Genomic DNA, 22,364 nt, shown 5'->3' with positions numbered 1-22,364 from the left:
GGCAGAAAGGAGAGTAACTGAAACCAACAGGGAAGTCGATGATTATTTGGTTGGTCCATCATCAGCTGCACTTTGAACAGATGAAGGCTCGTCTCCTTCATCCACGCCCTCCTGCTCCCCAGGTATCCGGTATCGTGTTCTTTTCATCAGAGACGGCTGAGAAACTCCTGGCTACACACGTCATTCCTCCACTGGACGGTTGCACCTACATGGGTCTGGACTCAGGGGCTCATCCTGTTCAGGTAACCACGTGTTTGAATCACTGAGCTTCACAGTGGCATCAGGGAATAAAGATTGCCCCGTCTGATGTCACGTATGAACCATGAACAAACAAATTACACAACACGCAAAAAGCTGGAGGAACTCAGCAGGTCAGGCAGCATCTACGGAGGCAAATGGACGGTCGATATTTCGGGTCGAGACCCTTCATCGTAACTGGGGAGATAGAGGGGAGGTGGCCAGTATAAAAGGTGGGGGGAAGGGGTGGACCAAGAGCTGGCGGGTGATGGGTGGATCCAGGTGAGTGGGAGGGTGGGAATAACGGCAGAAGCTGGGAGGTGAGGGAGGGAGGAGAGTGGGAATGATGCAAGAAGCTGGAAGGTGATTGGTGGAGGTGACAGGTGAAGAAGATGGAATCTGATAGGAGAAGACAGTGGGACATGGAATGAAGGGAAGGAGGTGGGTGGGGGGGGGGGGACCAGTGGGAGGAGTGTGTGGGTGATGGGCAGATAGAGAGGGTGGGGGAGGTGAGAGAGAGGGTGGTGGGGGCCAGTAGGCTCAGGAGGGAAAAAAAATGGGGAGGGGGAAGGGACCGAGGGGAATGGTTACCAGAAGTTAGAGAGAAAAAAAATCTTGTGTCTCCAAACAAATTACTCAAGTAGGTTTCAGCCACATCTTGCATGGTGTTGGTAGTCACTGTCATTGGGTGATCTGTCACCTGTAATCACTTAATAGGGCAGACATGGCAATGGTTTAACATGGGACCTGCAACAGTGCAACACTGCCTCAGTACTGCACAGGAGTGTCAGTAGAATGGGACTTAAATCCCTGACCTTAACTCAGGTGAGAGTGCTCCCCAGTGCTTGGGATTGTACTCCACTGTCAGGGCTCCAGTATCAGAGGCCATTCGACAGGGATTCTATGAGTCTGTGCCTTCAGATGAAGTCGTTCCACACTTGGAGGACCTGTGTGGTGTGAAATGCTTTTTGTCGTGCCTGTAACCAATGTTTGTGAACTGTGCCTGTTCCCACTTGTAACATGTTCCATTGCTCCCACAGCTGTCCATTTTCTTTGACATCTTGCTCTGCATGGCACGCCACATTGGCAAGGAGGCCTTTGTGGACGGGGCCAGAAGGATCCTGCAGAGCGGCGACATCACTCCCCCCAGCACGGACGCGGCGACGATGAGCAGTGCCAGGGCTGCTCTTTGGCAGGAGCTCCGAGGTATTCCCATCACTGCGGGTGAGTGAGGTTCACACTTGTGGCGCGGGTACGTCAGTCCTTGTACATAATTACTGCTGCAACAACCTAATCTCTCTTCTCCCCACTTACCTACAAGTATATAAGAATGTTCAGGGGCAACAGAGCCAGTTGGTGTCACATTGCTGAGTCTACTCTGGGCTTATGCTAATCCATAGGGTACAGGCTTACCTTGGGCACCCAAGCCATTGTGGGAATTTCCTGCCACTATATAATGAATATACATTTGCTTTCACAATCGCACAACATCCTGAAGCACTTGCAACATTCTTTTGGCATATAACTACTATTTGGGATGGCGCAGCAGGTAGAGCCACTGCCTCAGTGCACCGGAGACCCAGGTTCGATCCTGACCTCGGGTGTAGTCTGTGTGGAGTTTGCACGTTCTCTCTGTGATCGCGTGGGCTTCCCCTGGGTGCTCCCGTCTTCTCCCACATCCCAAAGTTGCTCGGTTGCTCGGTTAATTGGCCGCGGTAAATTACCCTGAGTGTGAGTGATAGATTCCAGGGGGAGTTGACGGGAATGTAAGGAGAATAAAATGGGGTTAATGTAAATGGATGGTTAATGGTTGACACACACTGGATGGGCCGAAGGTCCTGTATCTGTGGTATATGACTCTATGACCCTACTATTGTAGAGAATGTTGTGGGCAATTTACGCACGGCCAGCTCTATCAACCACAGCGAAATAAATGGTCAGGTCATCGGACGTTGTGACGTTTGCTGAAATATAAACTTTGGCCAGGACAACGTGACGGACTGCCCTGCTACGGCATCATTTTTTTTATCATGCAAAGGCAGACAAGATGTTAGTTCAATGTCTCATCCTATAGATACCATCTGTGACGGTTCAGCTTTTCCTCAGTTCTGCACTGGCACGTTTTGGGTTAAGCTTTCTGAAGCGGGACTTCAACCTGTGACCTGCTAATTGGAGATAGTGCTACCAGCTGAGCCTAGACTGACGATGGTAATGGTGTCTATTGTGCTTTGCAGTCCTTATAACTGATGGTGGCTATGACTACATGAGCCTGTCACCCGATGATCACATACGGAACCTGACCCGGAGAGGGAATGTGTCTGACTGCTTCGTGAGCCGTCACGTTGTGTACTCTAAGCTGACAGTATGTAACCCATTAATGCCTCTTTTCCCATCTCACTCCTTCCTCCTTCTGTCACAGATACTTCCTGCAATTGGACTCAGCCATCCAGTTCCACAACCCAGTGCAACACCCCCACTGGTAGTTCAGTGAGTGAGTGTGGTTCTGAACCTAGGAACGTCAGCAGGCCAGACAACACCTCAGGATGTTGCCATCACTCAGTCTAACCTAAAATAAAAACAGCAAGTGCTGGAAACACTCAGCAGGTCGGGCAGCATCTGTGGGGAGAGAAACAGAGTCAACGGTTCAGGTCAAAGACCCTACGTCAGAGCAGGGAAGGAGGCAGAAGAAACTCAGGGGGGGTTCTTTTCTCTCCATCCCAGTTCCGATGAAGGGTCTTCGACCTAAAACGTTAACTCTCCCCACAGACACTGCCTGACCTGCTGAGTGTTTCCAGCATTTTCTGATTTTACTTTAAATTTCCAGCTTCTGCATTTTGTTTTTGCTTTTCACTTAATTAATCCTGGGCTGATCTATAACAACTATATTTACCTGCCTTGTGACCCTTTGCATAACAAAAATCTTTTGGTCTCGTTCCTTAAAGATTCAATTGATCCAACATAGACAACACTTTCAGGTAGCATTTCCCATTTATGACTCCAGTTACTGAGACTTGTTGTGACCTTGCACCTTATTGTCTACCTGCGATGCACTTCCCTGTAGCCGTGACACTTTACTCTGTATTCTGTTATTGTTTTTACCCTGTACTACCTCAATGCACTGCGTAATGAATTGATCTGTACAATTGGTATGCAAGACAAGTTTTTCACTGTACCTCGGTACAAGTAACAATAATAAACCAATACCAATACCTTTTAACTTCCAATTTTATTTAATTACTTGAATTTAAGTTCCCCTTGCCTAAAAAAAGGATGTAGAAGCACAGGAGATGGTCCAAAGAACATTCACCAGGCTCATTCTTGGGATGAGAGGGTTGTTCCATCAGAAGAGGCTGGACAGGTCGGGCCTGTATTCCTTAGAGTTTAGAAGAATGAGGAGTGACCTTATTCAAACATATAAGATCCAAAAGGGGGTTGACGGGGTAGCTGTTGAGATGTTTCCACCAGCAGGAGAGCCACAAACAAGGGGACACAGCCACAAGTTAAGGGCTGATCATTTAAAACTGAGGTGCATAGAAATTTCTTCTCTCAGGTGGTGAATCTCTGGAATTCTGGAGGTCAGATCATTGGATATATTTAAGGTGGAGACAGATACATATTTGGAAGGTCGAGGAATTGAGGGCTATGGGAACTGGCACAGGAGTTGAGGTTTGGGGTAAGTCAGCCATATTGAATGGTGGGTCAGGCTTGAGGGACCGAGTGGCCGACTCCTGCTCCTGTTTCTTGGTGTTCTTGTTTGCGAAAAATATTTCCTGATTTTTCTCCTAAATGTTATACTTGCATTATTCCACTTGTTTAGAACCTCCATGAGAGTAAAAAGAGTCTCTGTACCTATCCCATCAAACACCTTTGTCATTTTAAGTGCTGTAATTGGACCATCTTGCAATTTTGCAGACTTTAAGGTTCACAGACTGTTTCTGCACACTGTCCATTTAATCCTTTCAGACGTTTTTGTTACTCATTGACGGGACGTAGATGTCGCTGGCAATGCTGGCATTTGATATCCACCCCTAATTGGCCCTAAACTAAGTAGGCAGTGAAAAGTCAACCACATTGGTGGATTACATCCAGGCAAAGAGTGTAGATCTCCTTCCCTGAAGGATGTTAGTGAACAATGTGGGTTTTTACAGCAGTCTGGTAGCTTCATGACTATGGTTACTGAGACTAGCTTTTAACTTCCACTTTTATTTAATTACTTGATTACTTTATGTAATTACTTGATTAATTTAATTAATTTATTTAATTCATATTCCCAAGCTGCCTTGCTGGGATTTGAACTCGTATCTCTGGATAAATAGTCCTGAACTCTGGCTGCCACTCTAGTAATTTAACTGCCATACACATAAAAGTTAGTGTCATTCTGGTCATTTCCCCCTCTCCAAGGCTAGCGTGCTTTTTCTGTAACCAGTGCCCACTCCCACCCCAAATACAAAACTCCAAATGGGGTTTGATCCAGTCAAGAATGTGTATAGCTGAAGCATCACTTCCAGCCCCCTTGAGATTAAAGAGCAACATTCCATTAGCATTTTTGACCACAGAAGCTGTTAGTTATCAGCATTCATGGACATCCAAGTCCCATTGGTTCTCCACAACTCCTCGTCTCTCTCAGTTTTAAATAAAAATCCAATTTGTCTATCTTGAATCCAAAGTGGATGACCTCACAATTTTACCACACACAATGATTTCTGGCATGGTTTAACTCATCTGACTGTCCCTCTGTACATCTTCCTCCTCCCAAACGCACGGCTCAGTTTGTCTCCTAATTTGGTGCCATCTTCACATTCGGATATAACTCTTAATCCAACACTCTATTCCTTTCCTTCCAGTTTATTAATATCCAAGCTGAAAAGAAGAAAGCACAGTACTGATCCTTTAGAGAAACAGCCTGATTCTCAGCAAACGTTTCCTGTACTCCTATGTCAAACAGTTGGTTACCCAAGCCACAAGGTTACCATCAAGTTGATGGACTTCCATTTTAGCTAAAAATCTCATTTCAGTGATTCTTGAAAGCGCCAGAATGTCAAATTAGTGCAAATAATTTAACTACGTTAATCAAACACCCTTCATAGATGCATGCCTACTCCCTTCAATCAGTTGATACAAGCTGACTGTTCAAGTCTGGCTGTTTCCAATAATAATTTCAGTACCTTTCCCATATCTGACCTTAATTAAATACATAGTTGTCAGTGTTTTCCCCTCAGTTCTATGGTATGAAGTGATGGGAGCAGAGGGAAAGCCCCAGTTCTTGCTCCCGATCGGTTTGCAGTGAACGTGCCACCTCTGCTTGAGAACTGAGCTAAACATCTCTGCTGGTTTTACCTTATTGACCTTAAAGCAATCGGTCGTATGATCATCCCAAAGCGAACAGTGTTGTCGTTACAACGAAAGACAAAATTGTTTCAAATCAAAAAAAAACTGGTATTAGTATTGGAATTGGTTTATTATTGTCACTTATACCGAGGTACAGTGGAAAAACTTGTCTTGCATACCGATCGTACAGATCAATCCATTACTGCAGATGTTGGAAATATAAAATAACTACTTGGAAATACTCAACAGGTCAGGGGTCAAGACAAAATTGTTGCCCAGTTTATTTCTGCCACCCAACCTCCTTCCCTGCTTAAAATTACCTAACCAAATGATGATCAGATTCTGTTTAGATTTTCACATCAGCTTCCAACTACAGTGAATTCAAGAGCTTACGCAGATTCTAATGGAGGTTCCTGGACACCCTGTGACCTCCCACCTCAGAGTCATAATCTCAAGCTGCCGTAAATCTCAGCCTCCTTCTTCCTCCTTGAAACCAGAAACGAGGGGAGGCCACAAAGGCTGACTTATCCTGCATTTGGATAACCACTAAAAATCTCCACCCGCCCCTGTCTAGGCTCTGGAATTCTTTCCTAGAACCTCTTTGTATCTCCTCCTTCAAGACACTTCTTCAAACCTACCTCCAGAACCGATGTTTCAGTAACCTTCCTTCCATCATCTCGTTTTGCTCTGTGTAAAATTCTGCCTCCTTGTCCTCCTGCAAAGAGTTTTGGAGAATTTTGCTACATGGAAGGCACTAGATTGATGCAAGCTTCTGATATTGATAGATATTGCTAAATCCAAATGATACTTGGCTTCATTGCATAACTTAAAAACTGTTGCTTTCACTTTGGTACAAAACAAAGGGATGAAGCTTACCTTCTAACTCAGCTTTGTTTTAAAGCACCCTGCTCTGCTGAACGAGAATTGTTCTGTCATCAATAGCCTCCTGGATGGAGAGACCAGAGTCGATGCAAACAGTGTGGTCCAACACTGCCACCTAGAGGTAAAGCCCAGGCTGTGAACAAGTATCTCCACTGCCTGTCATAGATGGTATTTCTTCTCTAATCCCCCAATGGTACCATTCTATTTACTTGCATGTATTTAATTTACACATGCCTAGAAATTGGTTTGCATAGGACAAGATTTTGCTTGATGCAGGGTGCCGACCCAAAAGGTCATCTGTTCCCTCCACTGATACTGCTCGACCTGCTGAGTTCCTCCAGCAGTTTGTTTGTTGCTCCAGATGCCAGCATCTGCCGTCTCCTGTGTCTCCAAAAATTGAAGCCAGTTGAACTCTAGGGACTGTGTGCAGGTCCCAAGGAGGATGATCCCCATGGGTGTGCCATGTTAACACGTGCAGGACCACTGACGTGCACGTCAGTATCCACTGTGTTATTATGTAGTTATAATAAAGAACTACAGTTCCCAGTCGGCAATGCAAGGGGTCACATGGGGGAACAGGAGGTGGCTGTAAAAAGCGAGGGAAAGCAAGCCAGCCTGGTGTTGGTCAATAAAATGTTCAGATGTTAAACCCACGTGAAGCTTGTCTCTTGATGAAGAACAAACATAACATCCACTGGCTTGCAACACACAGCCTCTTTCATAGCTTTCATTCACGTGTTCCATCCTCGCTTAAGAGCAGACTTTCCCAATGCCTGCAAGGCCTGTTTCTCCATAACTTAAAAGGGAGCTGTCTGAGATAGTTTACTGGGCTGACGTGGATAGGTCCTCATTAGGATACTTGTAGGTACATGCTCTGCTGTCCTTTGGCATCCCCCCATCCCTCTGCTCCGCACCCCCAGGTTCGTAGCCCTGCCCGTGTCCCCACCATCCACAAATCTGCTGATTCAAAACGGCACTCAGCATCGACATTCTGGGATTCCCCCCCGCAACCACCACTTACACCCTCAACCAGCATTCACTCCACCAAATCACCAAACCCCATTCGTTACTGCCAAACCTACCAACTACTCGCCACCCAACAACTAATCTTACCCTCCAACTACCAGTCTTACTGACCCGAGCAACCAACTCCATTAACCCAAGCCCAGCCCCTCATCCCAACCTTGACCTTTCACCCACACTGAGACTCTGGGCACCCACAGGAAAGATGTCAAGTGTACAAGCCCTGTTCAGTGGCACACAGTGCTTTGAGCCAGAGGTAGACTCTCTGTCACCCCTTTGTGGATGATGAGCAATTTTAAGGCAATCTTGAAGAGAAACAAGCCAGAAGGTTTCTGCTCCATTTGAGCTTCCTTTCACCTGACCTTGTCTCAAGCTACCAACATAAGCATCCTTCCCCACCCCTCCCCCCCAAGATACTTCTCTAGCTTGAATGCCTCTGGACCAAACTGATATTCTTTCTATTAAGACAAAGACCAGAGATGTTGTGAACTATGTCAATTAATGTATGGGAAGAATAAGATTTTGGCAATATTTTGATTAAATTGAACTCACTAGTGCAGTTAGTTGGGCAACTGACCTCTCACCTCCAAGAAGGGGTCAAGCCAGTCTAGACTGCATGAAAGCCATCTGCCTGATCTTTCTGCAAGGTGGTTATTGAGCTGTGAGACTGGATGTAGGGTTTCATCGCTGAGATTAATCCATACAGGGAGATCTAAAGATCCGCCCCCTGATTTATGCCGATTGAACCTGCCATGGACAGTGAATGAGCTGCCATTCTGTGTTATTTCTGGATTAGGATGAATAGAGAATCTACAGCTCATTCCCATCCTCAAGCCCTGCTGTACAGCGCAGGTGTGTGTGGGCATTGGGTGAAGGTGGGAGGGTCCTGAGCTCTGGTGTTATTGTCGAGGCTGTGGTATGAATCACAGAACATAGAACACTACAGCACAGTACAGGCCCTTTGGTCCACAATGTTGTGCCAACGTTTTATCCTGCTCTAAGATCTACCTAACCCTTCCCTCCCACATACCCCTCCATTTCTCTATCATTCATGTGTCTATCTAAGAGTCTCTTAAATGTCCCTAATGTATCTGCCCCCACAACCTCTGCCGGCAGTGTGTTCCACGCACCCACCACTCTCTGTGTAAAAAAAACTTACCCCTGACATCCCCCCTTATATCTTCCTCCAGTCAGCTTAAAATTATGTCCCCTCATGTTAGCCATTGTCGCCCTCGGAAAAAATCTCTGACTGTCCACCGGATTTATCATCTTGTACACCTCTATCAAGTCACCTCTCGTCCTCCTCCTCTCCAAATCCTAGTGGGTTGGAAAAAAGTGTGTGTGAGGGGGCCAGGACAGATCAGAAAGAGAGAGAAGAGGACAGAGGGGGGAGCAGGTTACCTGAAATTAGAGATTTCAGTAGAGAGACAAGGGACTGCTGCTGCTGCAATCTGGTCCTGATTGCACAGTTTCGACCTGAAACGTTGATAATTCCTCCCCACCCACCCCCAACAGGTGCTGCTCAACCCGCTGAGTTCCTCCAGCAGATGGTCTGTTGTTGGAGAATTCAATGTTCATGCCATCGGGTTGTAGTGTACCCAGGTGGAATGTGATGTGCTGTTCTGGCAGCTCGATTTCTTTTGCTCCAGATTCCAGCATCTGCAGTCTCTTGTGTCTGCACTTGGGAATTGACCGTGTCGGTGAGGTGCCGAGATGTGGGTGCCTGCTACAGCGCACAGCTTCTGGGGAAGAGGAAAGGGGCAGGAAACTGGTGGGACAAAAGACCAGAGGTCAGTGTGGAGTCAGTGGGCCGAAGGGCCTGTTGCCATACTGCGTCCACGAGCAAGTAGCCGGACATTAAAAACAGGGGGCTGATGTGGTTTTGATGTTTGAGATGATGATCTCGACTTGGTTTCTGAAGAATGTTTTTCTCTCTCTGCGTTTTGTTTGCCAGGGGTCCATTCACTTGGGGTCTGGTTGTCTTCTGTCGGGGGTGGATGTGCCGTCATCCCTCGCGCTCCAACGACGCCAGCTCTGTGACGTGATCATCCAGGGGCACCACATCAGGCTGAGGGGCCTGCAACTGAGGACTTTCACCATCATGGGACGTCTGGATGACCTGCAGGTGCGGTAGATGCTCCTCATCTGGGAACTTCATTAACTTCACCTTGGGGAACCCTGCATTGTTTGCAAATGGACGATATCCGTCTTTGCAATATTCGGTATCAGAGAGAGTTCGCACAGATGTAAAGTTCCCTCTGCTCTTTACATTAACCCAGCTTAGCCACAATCTCACAGGACTTCCCGCTGCTGCAGCAAAGGTGGCTCCTCCAACTCCTGCATCCCTGCGATCCACTTAGTGGCCGATTATCTTGCACTTCCAGCATTTGGACCCTGAGCGTTAACAACCTGAGGACTTCTCAGGTCAGCTGACACTCACCTTTCAAAGCTCACTGGGGGAGGTTTGGAAGGGTTTCCATTGCCATGGATCGCGGTCCAGGGAGCTGAGGGCACCTTCAGGGGGCAAAGGGGGCAAAACCTATAGCTGGTCTTGAGGCACATATCTCACAGATCCCACCTCCCTTCACGTCAAAATGTTATCGCTTACTCTGGCACACAATGGACCAATCAGTGCTGGAAACGTCATGGTGTGCTCACCATGCTCCCGATTAAGAAAGGACGCCATGGGTTGCAGATCCCCAAGACCTGCAGGGAGGTTTGCCTCGGACCTCGCCCTTAATCTGCCTGTTATTTTGAAGAACTTGTGCAGCAATTGCTCACTAAACTCGGACCAAAAGATTTGGGTTGATAATTACAAGCGCTGTCTTGATGTTAAATATGAAGGGCATGTCAATCTCCCTCTCCAAGCCAGAAAGGGTACGATGCAGTCAGATTTTTAAGAATATAAGAAATAGTGACTCAAATATTTTATAGTGACTCCAGCCTGTTCCACAATTCTCTGCCTCATCCACACCCCACATCCTGTGGTGTCCTAAATTCTAATGATCTTGCCTTGAATTTACTCAGTGACAGACCTCCAGAGATTCATGATTCTCTGTCCTTATCCTAAGATTATTCCTGTGATGCTTTTTTTTAATCTTTTACTTCTCCATATTTCTTTATGACATAGAAGTAGGCCATTTGGCCCATCAGGTTGATACCGGCTCACAGAGATGTCCCATTCACCCACTAATCCTCCCATTCTCCCCACATTCCCATTACCCCCTCACCCAAATTCTACTACTTGCCCATACACGTGGTAAACTGCCTGCATGTCTTTGGAATGTGTTAGGAAGCTGGGGTACTCGGGGTAAAACCCGCATAGTCACAGGGAGAATGTGCAAACTCCACATAGACACCACCAGAGGTCTGGATCGAACCTGCGTACCTGGAACTGTGAGGCAGCAGGTCTATTAGCTCCACCACTGTGCCACTCTTCCCAATCGTTTCTTTCCATCTGTATTTCACTCTGTACCTGATTTTTGTTTAGAACATAGAACAGTACAGCACAGGAACAGGCCCTTCGGCCCACAATGTTGTGCCAGACTTATTAAACTAGTAATTAAACGCCTAACTAAACTAATCCCTTCTGCCTACACAACGTCCACATCCCTCCATTCTCTGCACATTCATGTGCCTATCTAAGAGCCTCTTAACCGCCTCTATCGTATCTGCCTCCACCACCACCCTTGGCACCCACCACACTCTGTGTAATAAAAAAAAAGCGTGCCCCGCACATCTCCTTCGAACTTGCACCCCTCACCCTAAATGCATGCCCTCTGGTATTAGACATTTCGACCCTGGGGGAAAGGTACCGGCTGTCTACACTGTCTATGCCTCTCATAATCTCATTTGACCCTCATTTTTCCTCCTTTGGTCATTCCTGATCCTCAGTCCATGAATCTCATTGCTTGGGCAAATGTCTCGTTGCCCAGCAAGATTCCCACCATCGCCGTTCTGTTGCCGTCCTGTGCTTGCAACAAGAAACGCTGCAAACTGGTTCTGTAGAGATGGATAGGTGAAAGTGTGTAAGTAATGGGATGAGCCGCAAGGTGTCCTGCTCCAGTAACGTCAATCCCAGAGTGGGACCTTACATTTTCCTATTCCCATTTCCACAACTTGCCTGCAATGGTGTCTTCCTGACGTTGATACATAGAAGGTCCTGAAGGACAGTAAAATGTTTCATAAGAATTATTGGAGAAGGGATTTTCCACCAATCATGATATCATATTATTCTCATCCATTACCAGTTGGCCCTGTGTCAAAGTTTACACTTCATTAGACTCCACCAGTTGCAAAAAAAATTTATTTTCTTTAACCTGATCCATTTTTTCCTCTGATAGTTTAGTTCAGCGATGTGTTCTTACCACAATTCTATTTAGAGTTTCATTCTGACTCTGTGCCTCAAGATCACTTTCTGACCCAGTCCCTACATCCTTTGATTTTCCTGGTGTCCAAATATTTACCAAACTCAGCCTTGAACAGACTCAGTAACCGAGCATCCACAGGCACCTGAGGGAGGGAGTGGCTCTGCAGAAAGAAATTACTTCTCATCTCGGTACTAAGTGACCAACACCTTATCCGGAGTCACAGTCGTAGAGTCATACAGTACAAAACCAGGCCCTTCAGCCCAACTCGTCCATGCTGACCATGATGGAATCTATGCTAATCCCATTTGCCTGCGTTTGGCCCAGATCCCTCTACCCTTGCCTATCCATGTACCTGTCCATTGTAAGTATTGTATCTGTATTTGCCTCCACCACTTTCTCTGGCAGCTCGTTCCATAGAGCCACCACCCTCTGTGTGAAAAACTTACCTCTCAGATCTTAAATCTTTCCCCTCTCACCTTAAACCTATGCCCTCTTATTTAAGACTTACCCCTCCTACAAAAAAGCCTATGACTATCTTATCTATGCTCCTGATAATTTTATAAACCTCTATAAGTCATCCTTCAGCCTCCTCTGTTCAACCTGAGAATAAACCCAGCATATCCAATCTCTCCTTATAACTACAGCCCTCCATTCCAGGCAACAACCTGGTGAATCTCTTCCACACTTAATGCTACCACATCCTTCCTGTAGTGTGGCGACCAGAACTGTACATGGTACTCCAGATACAGCCTGACCAATGTTTTGTACAGTTGCAACATAACATCCCAGTGCCTTGGCCTATGAAGGCGAGCATGCTGACTGCCTTATTCACTAACTTGTCTACCTGCGTTTCCATTTTCAGGGAGATATGAACATGCCCCAAGGTCCCTCAGTACATCAACACTGCTGAGGTCCCTGCCATTTACCGTCTATTTCCTATTAGTATATGATGTCCCAAAATGTATCACCTCACACTTGTCCACATTAAATTCCACCTGCCACTGCTTCACCTAACTTTCCGACTGATCCATGTCCCCTTTTATCCTTTCACAACCTTCTTCGTTATCTATTGCTCCACCAATTTTTGTGTCGTCAGCAAATTTACGAATCAACCCGCCTACGTTCTCAGCTAAGTCACCCAGCATCAATCCCCGCGGTACACCGCAGGTTACGGACTTCCAGTCAGGAAAGTACCCTTCCACCACTACCCTCTGCCAAGCCAGTTTTGGATCCAGTTTGCCAACACACCATGGGTTCCATGTGCCCTCACCTTCTGGACCAGCCTACCACGTGGGACTTTGTCAAAAGCCTTGTTGAAGTACAAGTAAACCACATCTACCACTCTGTCTTCATCAATTTTCTCAGTTATCTCCTCAAAAGACTCAATCAGATTTGCGAGACACGATCTCCCCTGCACAAAACCATCCTAATTAGTCCCTGTCCTTCCAAGTGAACAGAAATCCTATCCCTTTAGAATTTTTTCCAGTAATTCCCCTACTATCGATATAAGGCTCATCCCCTGTATTTACCTGACTTTTCCCTACTCTCTTTCTGAATAAGGGTACAACATTAGCCGTCCTTCAGTCTTCTCTTACCTCACCTGTGGGTAATGAAGGTGCAAAAATCTCCGTTAGAGATCCAGCAGTCACCTCCCTTGCTTCCCATAGCATCTGTAGATAGATCCCATTATGCCTGGGGATTAACCCACTTTAATATGTGCCAGTATCTCTTGCTGCTTCCTGCAGAGACATCTTCCAGAATATCAGCATACCCATTCCCTAACTCTCCATCCTCCACATCCTTCTCCCTGGTGACTACTGAGGAGAAGTATTCATTTAAGATCCCACTTATATCTCTTGGCTCTCACACAAATTTCCCCCTTGGTCCCTAAAGGGACCTACTCTTTCCACAGCTACCCCCTTGCTTCTAATGTACTTATAAAAGGTTTGGTGTTTCTCTTTAATCTTGCTTACCAAGGCCACTTCATGTTCTTTTTTTGCCCTCTAAGTTCTTTCTTAAGTTCTGTCCTACATCAAAGGACTCGCATGATACCTACACACAACATGTGTTTCTCCCTTGTTCCCAATCAAAGCTTCAATTTCCTGTGTTAACCAAGGTTCCCTAATCTTACCGTCTTTGCTTCTTACCCTTACAGGGACCTGCTGTCTCTGAGATCTTACTATCTCACCTTTAAACGCCTCCCACTTATCGGATGTTGTTTTGAGATGGGCTGACTCAATACTACATCGTAGACTGGGAACTTCACGCTCCTAGATGGGTTGGCCAGAACAGAGGGAAAGGATATCATTAGTCAATGTGCCAGGACCTGCCTTATCGCTGGCCATTTTAATGCTCCATCCAACTCCCACTGTGACATATCTCTCTGTGGCCTCCTGCACTGTTCTAATGAAGCCCAACACAAGCTTGAGGAACAAGACCTCATTTTCCATCTGGGTACTTTGCGGCCTTCTGGACTCAATATCGAACCCTCCAACTTTAGGTAACTTGCATTTTCTGTCTGTATCTGAACTGTCCATTTCTACTGTAAGTGGTCCATCAGTGATTTTTCTCTCTCCACTAGTACGTGCCACAGCCCTGCTGTTAGCCACACATAACACAGACAAAGTGCCATTATATCCTCAATGTCTAAGCATCCACAGCCACCTGAGGTAGAGAATTTCAAAGATTTACAACCCTCAGTGTAAAGAAAGTTTGTTTCATCATTGTCCTAAATGGTAGTCTACCCTTACCCTGAGACCACGTTAGTTCTATCCTTGACTAGAGGAAATAGATTCTCAGTGACATACTGAAAAGTCTCTCAGAATCGTGCGAGTCTCAATGACATCACCTCCCATTCTAGTAACCTTCTGTCACATTAACCCATTTAATTTGGTCTTGCTGTATCACAGATATTCCCTTTGTCCTACCCATCTCTCCTGCCAATTTCTCTGCAACTTAAAATTGTTTTTTTTTTATCTCTTTCCCAGTTCTGATGAAGGGTCTCCAACCTGGCACATTCATTCTGTGTCCCCTTTCCACAGATGCAGCCCTAACCCGCTGAGTGTTTCCAGCATTTCCAGCTTTTGTTTTCAGATTTCCAGCTTCTGCAGTTTTTTTGACTTTCCTAATCACTGGTTTGTTCAAGCCAAGTTTCCATATCCTGGCACATCAATTAGTAACATCATTTCCCTCCTTGCCGACCAGCCCATCTCAGCATGGTTCCCTTAAGGCCAGTCCAATGTGCGCGGCATTGCCCAGTTTGAGTTTCTAGATTCTCATCGTTGCTCTTCTCACTGTTGCCTGACGGTATCATCTCACACTGCTGTGCGGATCCACCAGTGCCTGCTGCTCTTCGGTACCTCTCACAGGTTTATGTTGTCTGAGCTAAAACAGTGAAACTCAACACTGCGTTGAACTATGAAGGCCAGTGCGGCTGAGCCCAGTGCCATCCTTCAATAATGTGTCCAACCACTGCACTCAAAAATGATGAGGAGAGGGAACCTTGAAAGGTTTTATTTCCTTCCCCATCCTGAAGTACTGACATCAATTGTAACATGCCAGGTTACTGTGGCCTCCTCTTTGTAGATTCACCTTTGATGCAGCAATGACATAGAGAACCAGTAGACCTGTGTTGTGTGGCATCAGTGTCAAGGGCAGACTCTGTAACTCCTACTGCAACTGGATCCTCGGCTTCCTTATCGGGAGACCACAGTTAGTGCAGATCGGTAATAACATCTCCTCCTCGCTGACAATCGACACAGGCGTACCTCAAGGCTGTGTGCTTAGCCCACTGCTCTACTTTCTCTACACTCATGACTGTAGGGCTAAGCACAGCTCAAACGCCATCTATAAATTCCCCGATGACACCACTGTTACTGGCAGAATCTCAGATGGCGATGAGGAGGCGTACAGGAGTGAGATAGATTGGCTGGTTGAGTGGTGTCGCAACAACAACCTCGCACTCACCGTCAGCAAGACCAAGGAACTGATTGTGGACTTCAGGAAGGGGAAGTCGGGAGAACACACACCAGTCCTCATTGAGGGGTCAGCGGTGGAAAGGGTGAGCAGCTTCAAGTTCTTGGACATCAACATCTCGGAGGGTCTGTCTAGGGCCCAACACATTGATGCAATCATGAAGAAGGCACACCGGTGGCTCTACTTCATTAGGAGTTTGAGGAGATTTGATAAGTCACCAAAGACTCTTGCAAATTTCTGCAAATTGCATTCTGACTGGTTGCATCGCCTCCTGGTATGGAGGCTCCAATGCACAGGATCGCAAGAGGCTGCAGAGGGTTGTAGACTCAGCCAGCTCCATCACGGACACAACCCTCCCTGCCAGTGAGGACATCTTCAAGAGGCGGCACCTCAAGAAGGCAGCATCCATCATTAAGGACCTTCACCATCCGGGACATGCCCTCTTCACGTTACTACCATCTCGGGGAGGAGGTACAGGAGCCTGAAGACCCACACTCAATGATTCAGGAACAGCTTCTTCCCCTCTGCCATCAGATTTCTGAACGGTTCATGAACCGATGAACACGACCTTGTTATTCCTCTTTTGCACTATTTATTTATTTTTGTAACTTATAGTAATTTTTATGTCTAGCACTGTACTGCTGCCACGAAACAACAAACTTCACAACATATGTCTGATAATAAATCTGATTCTGAGACATACAATAGAATCGTAGAGTCTTACAGCATCGAAACAGACCCTTCGGCCCAATGGGTCCATGCTGACCAAGATTCCTTCCTGACCTAGTACCATTTCCCTCCATCTAAACCTTTCCTATCCATGTACCTGTCCAAATATCTTATAAACGTTGTAATTGTACCCACCTCTACCACTTTCTCCGGCAGCTCGTTCCACATACACACCACCCTCTGTGAGAACAAGTTTCCTCTCAGGTCCCCTTTAAATCTTTCCCCTCTTACCTCTGGTTTTAGACTCCCCTACCCTGGGAAAAAGACTGTGACCTTCCACCTTATCTAAGCCCCTCATGATTTTATAAACCTCCATAAGGTCACCCCATGGTCTCTTTTGATCCAGGGGAAAAAGTCCCAGCCTCTCCAGCCTCTGCTTTCAACTGAAGCCCTCCAGTCCTGGCAACATCCTTATGAATCCTTTCTGCACCCTCTCCAGCTTATTCACATCCTTCCTGTAACTAGGCGACAAGAACTGCACACAATATTCCAGGTGCAGTCCCACTAACGTCTTGTAACATGATGTCCCAACTCTTGTACTCAGTGCCACGGCTGATGAAGGCAAGAGTGCCACAGACCTTCATCACCGCTTTGTCTTCCTGCGTCACCGCTTTTGGGGAGCTATGTACTTGTACGCTAGGTCTCTTTATTCTACAGCACACCCCAGGACCCTGTCATTCACTGTGTATATCCTGCCCTGGTTTAATTTTCCAAAATACATCACTTCACATTTGTCTGAGCCAATCCCATCTGCCGTTCATTTGCCTACTTTGATCTAGACTTTGTTGTTACCCAAAACAACCTTCTTCACTGTCCATCACATCACTGATTTTGGCGTCATCCACAAATTTGATGTTTAGTATTGCCCTGTGTCAGGTTTAGGCCAGACAATGTAGAACTGAAATAGGTTGGGTGGTAATCCATTTTACACCCTGCTTGATTTTCTATCCCAATTCGATCCCTTTTGAAAATCAAAAAATAAAATTGCTGGAAATATGAAATAAAAACAGAAAATGCTGGAAACACTCAGCAGGTCAGGCAGCTTCTATGGGGGGGGGGGGGGGGGGGGGGGAGAAAAGTTCAACATGTCAAGTCGAAGACCCTTCATCAGAACAGATGACTTGGACCCAAAACATTAACCCTGTTTCCCTCTCTGCAGGTGATGCCTGACCTGCTCAGTGTTTCCAGTGTTTTCTGTTTCATTTCTTCCCTTTTGATTTTGGTTTCAGGTTTTGAAGAGGTTTTAAATTAGTCTGTGCTACTGGAGTAGGGAAGAGCGGGAGGTGTTGTCATGGCGACACACAAGATTCTGTATGTTACTGAGAACCTTCTTCCTCTAGTCTCGCAGGGGCAGGAAGCCTGGTCTCAAGGTGAGGGGTCAACCATTTAGGATTCAAATTTCTTTTCATGGAGGGTTGTGAATCTTTGGAATTCTTTACCTCAGAGAGCTGTGGATGCTCGGACATTGAGGATATTCCAGGCTGAGTCTGATTGATGCTAGTCCATTGAGGGAATTAAGAGGATATGGGGATTGGTCAGGGACTGTGGTTAGAAGCACGGGATAGCCAGGATGTTATTGAATGGTGGGATCAGCTCAACCTTCTGCATTGTTTTCTCCTGTTTTTAAGTGTAAAAAAAACATGGCTCGTGCATTCACCCTTAAGTTCTTGTCTCTGTTATTTGAACACATTCACAGCAGAGGTGGATGTTTTTGGGAGTAAAACTGATGTGGAATGGAACTTGCTCTCCTGGATTACACCTGAATTGCCATTTTTGGACTTGGTTAAGTATGGGATATCTGTCCTTGAAAACAGTCCCAGTTCCTTTAAGTGTTTCAGATTTTGATTTGCAAGAACCCAACATGCTGAGCACAAACCAGCCCTTTCTGAGTTTCCTGTGGTGGATCTGAACCGTTCTCAACATTTGGATCTTGTGGTCTCTCTTACAGGTGCCTTTCAGCAATAGGTCCTCAACCTTCCTGAACGTACCATGGTCCACGTTCTTTGAAAGAACAGGAATCAAGTAAGGCTGACCTACGTCATTCCTTGCATGCACCTTGGAAGTAGTATCGTAGTGGTAGCATCATAGAAACGTGCAGCACAGGAGGCTCATTAATCCCATTAATCTCATGCGATTAATCCCATTTCCCTGCTGTCACCCTGAAGTTTCCTTTACAAGTAAATAGCCAGTTCTCTTACAATTGGATTTGCAGCTATAGGCTTCTCAAACAATGCCTCCCTCTGTGTGTGTGTGTGTGTGTGTGTGTGTGTGTGTGTGTGTGTGTGTGTGTGTGTGTGTGTGTGTGTGTGTGTGTGTGTGTGTGTGTGTGTGTGTGTGTGTGTGTGTGTGTGTGAGAGAGAGAGAGAGAGAGAGAGAGAGAGAGAGAGAGAGAAATTTCTCCTCCTCATTTTCCTGGTTCTTTTGCTGGCTCTCTTCACTGGGAGGTTTGGCAGCCAAGGATTTGTAAGCACTTACAGCGGACTACTGATGATTTTTGATCAGTGAAGCAGGGCCTCCTCAAATTTAGTCTTCAGTGTTTCTCCATCCATTTCACATGGCAAGCAGGGTACCGTGGTGGAAGGTGGCCAGAGATGAGCTGATACCAAGCATTCCATTACTTCTTTTAAAATAAAAATGGTTTTTATATGTTGCCCACACCAGAATTTGTTGCCAGTCATGAGCTGCTTTCTTCAATCAGTGCAATCCTACTGGTGATTTAGCTAGTGGTGAAAAGAGCAATGCTAAATGTCCACGAGAGGACTGAGTGTGACTTTGGGGCAACCGTGTTCCCAGCTGCCTGCTTCTCCTGCTGGAGGTCCTAAGTTTACCACAGACCAGAGGCTGGTCCCAGAGACATCTGGGTTAAACGTCTCTTTCTCTTCAGACTGACTGCAAAAGGCAGCATTCCATCAAAGTGCCACGGTTGAGACGGATTGGAAACTGCCTCCCCTGGTCTGGCGCAGATTCACTGACCACAGATTCACTCACTGCTGTGAATTGCCCTTATTGTGTCGGTGAATGTACTGTATATCGCCTATTTTTGGGGGAGTCGATAGGATTATATGGAGAATAAAATGAGTTAGGGTAGGATTAGTGTAAATTGGTGTTTAATGGTTGGCACGCACTCAATGGGCTGAAGGACCTGTTTCTCTACTGTCTCTCTCTATGACTTTGAGTATGGTCTGGTATTGCCAATTAAATACAGCATGCGATAGAAACACACCAGGCAATGACTTTGCCTAACAACTATACTTCTTTATTAATCACGATTGATTCAAACAGCTCAAAGGTTGACCACATAGTTTCAATCGCTTAACTCTTAATTACTAGCATAACCCTTTAGTTTACTTTCACAACTTCCAAAACCCATCACCTGTATTCAGATATCACCCACTCTTGAGGAACCTGGCCAGGGTTCAATCTTGGCGAGTTCTTCTCTGAGTCCCCGATTCAGGGCCGCCGCCTTCAGTGGTTGGTCTCTGGGGTCAGTGTTGCTGGTCATCTCATAAGGCAACGTTCTATGCATTTCTTCACATACCTCCCAAACATTGCTTAGTTCTTTATTGCCTTATACAGCCTTAATTCCGATCATTATCCTTACGAGCATGCGTTTCCTTAACTTCTTCAAATTCCTGCTGGTGCTGTCCTACAATTATTTTAACTGTTTCGTTCCTAAATTGCCAGAGTGTTTATCTGAGATTTGTAATCTGCCAAATGTCCTTTTCCACAAGACGTCAGGTCCCAAATACCCCTAGCTGCTTGTTCTGTCCTCTGGATAGCTCACAGTGGGATAGTCCACAGGTCTGTAAAGCTGTCTCAGCCGTGTTCTCACTTGAGACTGACCAGTTGTTGATAACATGACCTTCCTTCACTGTGCCCCGTTGTTCTGTGGTTTCCAACATCTCTTCCTAGGCAGCACAATGGGGTACTTGACATTGCTCTGGCTGCTGCACTGGGGAAAGGATGGAAAATGTTCATCCATACACGAATTAGACAGGTTTCTTTTAGAAATTAAGACTTTAAGAAATAGTATATGAATAATTTGAGGTGTGACCTGTGCTGAGTGTAGCAGGATCAGAGGGAACACACTGTGACTAAAATAATCTGTTTTTATTGGCCTTGTTTTGTGGGCTATTAATTGTCCTGGGCCCCAGTGAGGAGTCCCTTCTTTGCTTCAATGCCGCAGCCTTTCCCTCTGAGCCTGCTACCCCTGCCTCAGGTTATTCACTCACCACCACGCAGCTGGTTGCTGCAATCCCAAAATGGTTGCCACGTGTGAACTTGCCTCTGGGCCTGTTGGATGAGAAGAATGAGGGGGGATCTCATTGAAACCTACCGAATACTGAAAGGCCTGGATAGAGTGGACGTGGAGAGGATGTTTCCATCAGTGGGAGAGTCCGGGATCCGAGGGCACAGCCTCAGAATAAAGGGACATCCCTTTAGAACTGAGATGAGGAGGAATTTCTTCAGCCAGAGGGTGGTGAATCTGTGGAACTCATTGCCACAGACGGCTGTGGAGGCCAAGTCATTGGGTGTAGTTAAGGCAGGGATTGGTAGGTTCTTGATTGGTGAGGGGGTTAAGGGTTGTGGGAAGAAGGCAGGAGAATGGGTTTGAGGGAAAAAAAATCACCATTATTGAATGACGGAGCAGGCTCGATGGGCCGAATGGCCTGATTCTGCTCCTACATCTTCTGGTCCTACACCAATGGTGGTGGGAGGCAGATATGTACCCCGTGTCCATTTTATCATCAATCTTGACGTGAGGGAGGTGTGTCCACGTCTGCGCCTGCAGTGAGTTTCTGGATGTCATCAGTGGATGCACCAATTCAAGACAGCCTTCCCTGACCAAGCAGAGGGGTAATCAGAGAGACCCCCAAAGCCTAGCCGTTGTGGGGGAGATGGTTACGGAGTGGCCCTGGACACACGAGCATTGTCTGCTGCTTAAGCCGGCATGAGAGAAGGTAAAGTGGAAGGCTGCAAATCAGAGACTTGTTTTTTTACTATTTAATAAACTTTATTCATAATAAAAAATATACACAGAAGAAGAAACAGTGCTAAATTTTTACATTCATGGTCATTACATTCAGTAGAATAAACTTATTTTTTAAAACCATAGCTCCATTACCACTCGTGGCCCCCTGGAGTGATGCACCATTTGATCGATCGAGGGCCTTCCCCACCCGACTCAGCCCCTCCATGTGTGGTAGCGGAAGGAGCCCAGACTGTGGTCCTTCCCCACAGAGCCTCAGCATTGGCTGCACCGAGCTTCAGTGCGTCCCTCAGCACTGACTCCCGCAGCCTTGACTGTGCCGGTCGGCAGCTTTTCCTTACCGACATCTCACTGTGCTGGGAGACCAACAAGTCTCAGGTAGACCAAAAGATGTCTTTCACTGAGTTGATGACCTTCCAGCAGCACTTGATATCTGTCTCGTGTGTGTCCCCGGGAACAGCCCATAGATCAGAGAGTCCTCTGTTATGCAGCTGCTGGGGATGAACCAAGACAAGGACCCCTGCATCCTTCTTAGCAAATCCACAGTCTGCAAAGAGGTGGGTGACAGTCTCTTCCCCACCACAGCCGTCCCGAGGGCAGCGTGCGTTGAGGATGATGTGTGGTCTGTACAGGAAGGATCTGACTGGGAGGGCCCCTCTCACTGCCAGCCAAGCGAGGTCCTGGTGCTTGTTGGTGAGTTCTGGCGATGAGGCGTTCTGCCGGATGGTTTGAACAGTTTGCTCAGGGAACCACCCCACAGTACCCATAGAGTCCCTGTCCCGCAGTATCTACAGGATGTTCCATGCTGACCACTGCCTGATTGACTTGTC

At 46.5% G+C, this 22,364-nt stretch overlaps 1 protein-coding gene across 4 annotated transcripts in view; it reads left to right on the top strand.

Moving 5' to 3' along the window:
* Positions 1–22,364, top strand: part of LOC127577349 (L-fucose kinase) — a 245,635-nt gene that overhangs the window by 195,191 nt on the left and 28,080 nt on the right. For 3 of the 4 annotated variants that reach the window (XM_052028477.1, XM_052028479.1, XM_052028480.1), the window contains 6 exons: positions 123–242; positions 1,278–1,461; positions 2,472–2,599; positions 6,467–6,568; positions 9,425–9,595; positions 18,493–18,566. In XM_052028477.1, coding sequence (XP_051884437.1) covers positions 123–242; positions 1,278–1,461; positions 2,472–2,599; positions 6,467–6,568; positions 9,425–9,595; positions 18,493–18,566 — 779 coding nt within the window. The remainder of the gene's footprint in view (positions 1–122; positions 243–1,277; positions 1,462–2,471; positions 2,600–6,466; positions 6,569–9,424; positions 9,596–18,492; positions 18,567–22,364) is intronic. The other variant, XM_052028478.1, reaches the window with a different exon arrangement.

This window comes from Pristis pectinata, chromosome 13, assembly GCF_009764475.1.
Source record: "Pristis pectinata isolate sPriPec2 chromosome 13, sPriPec2.1.pri, whole genome shotgun sequence".
Taxonomy (NCBI): Eukaryota; Metazoa; Chordata; class Chondrichthyes; order Rhinopristiformes; family Pristidae; genus Pristis; species Pristis pectinata.
Note: the sequence above shows the minus strand (reverse complement) of the source record. Positions and strands in the feature narration are given on the sequence as shown.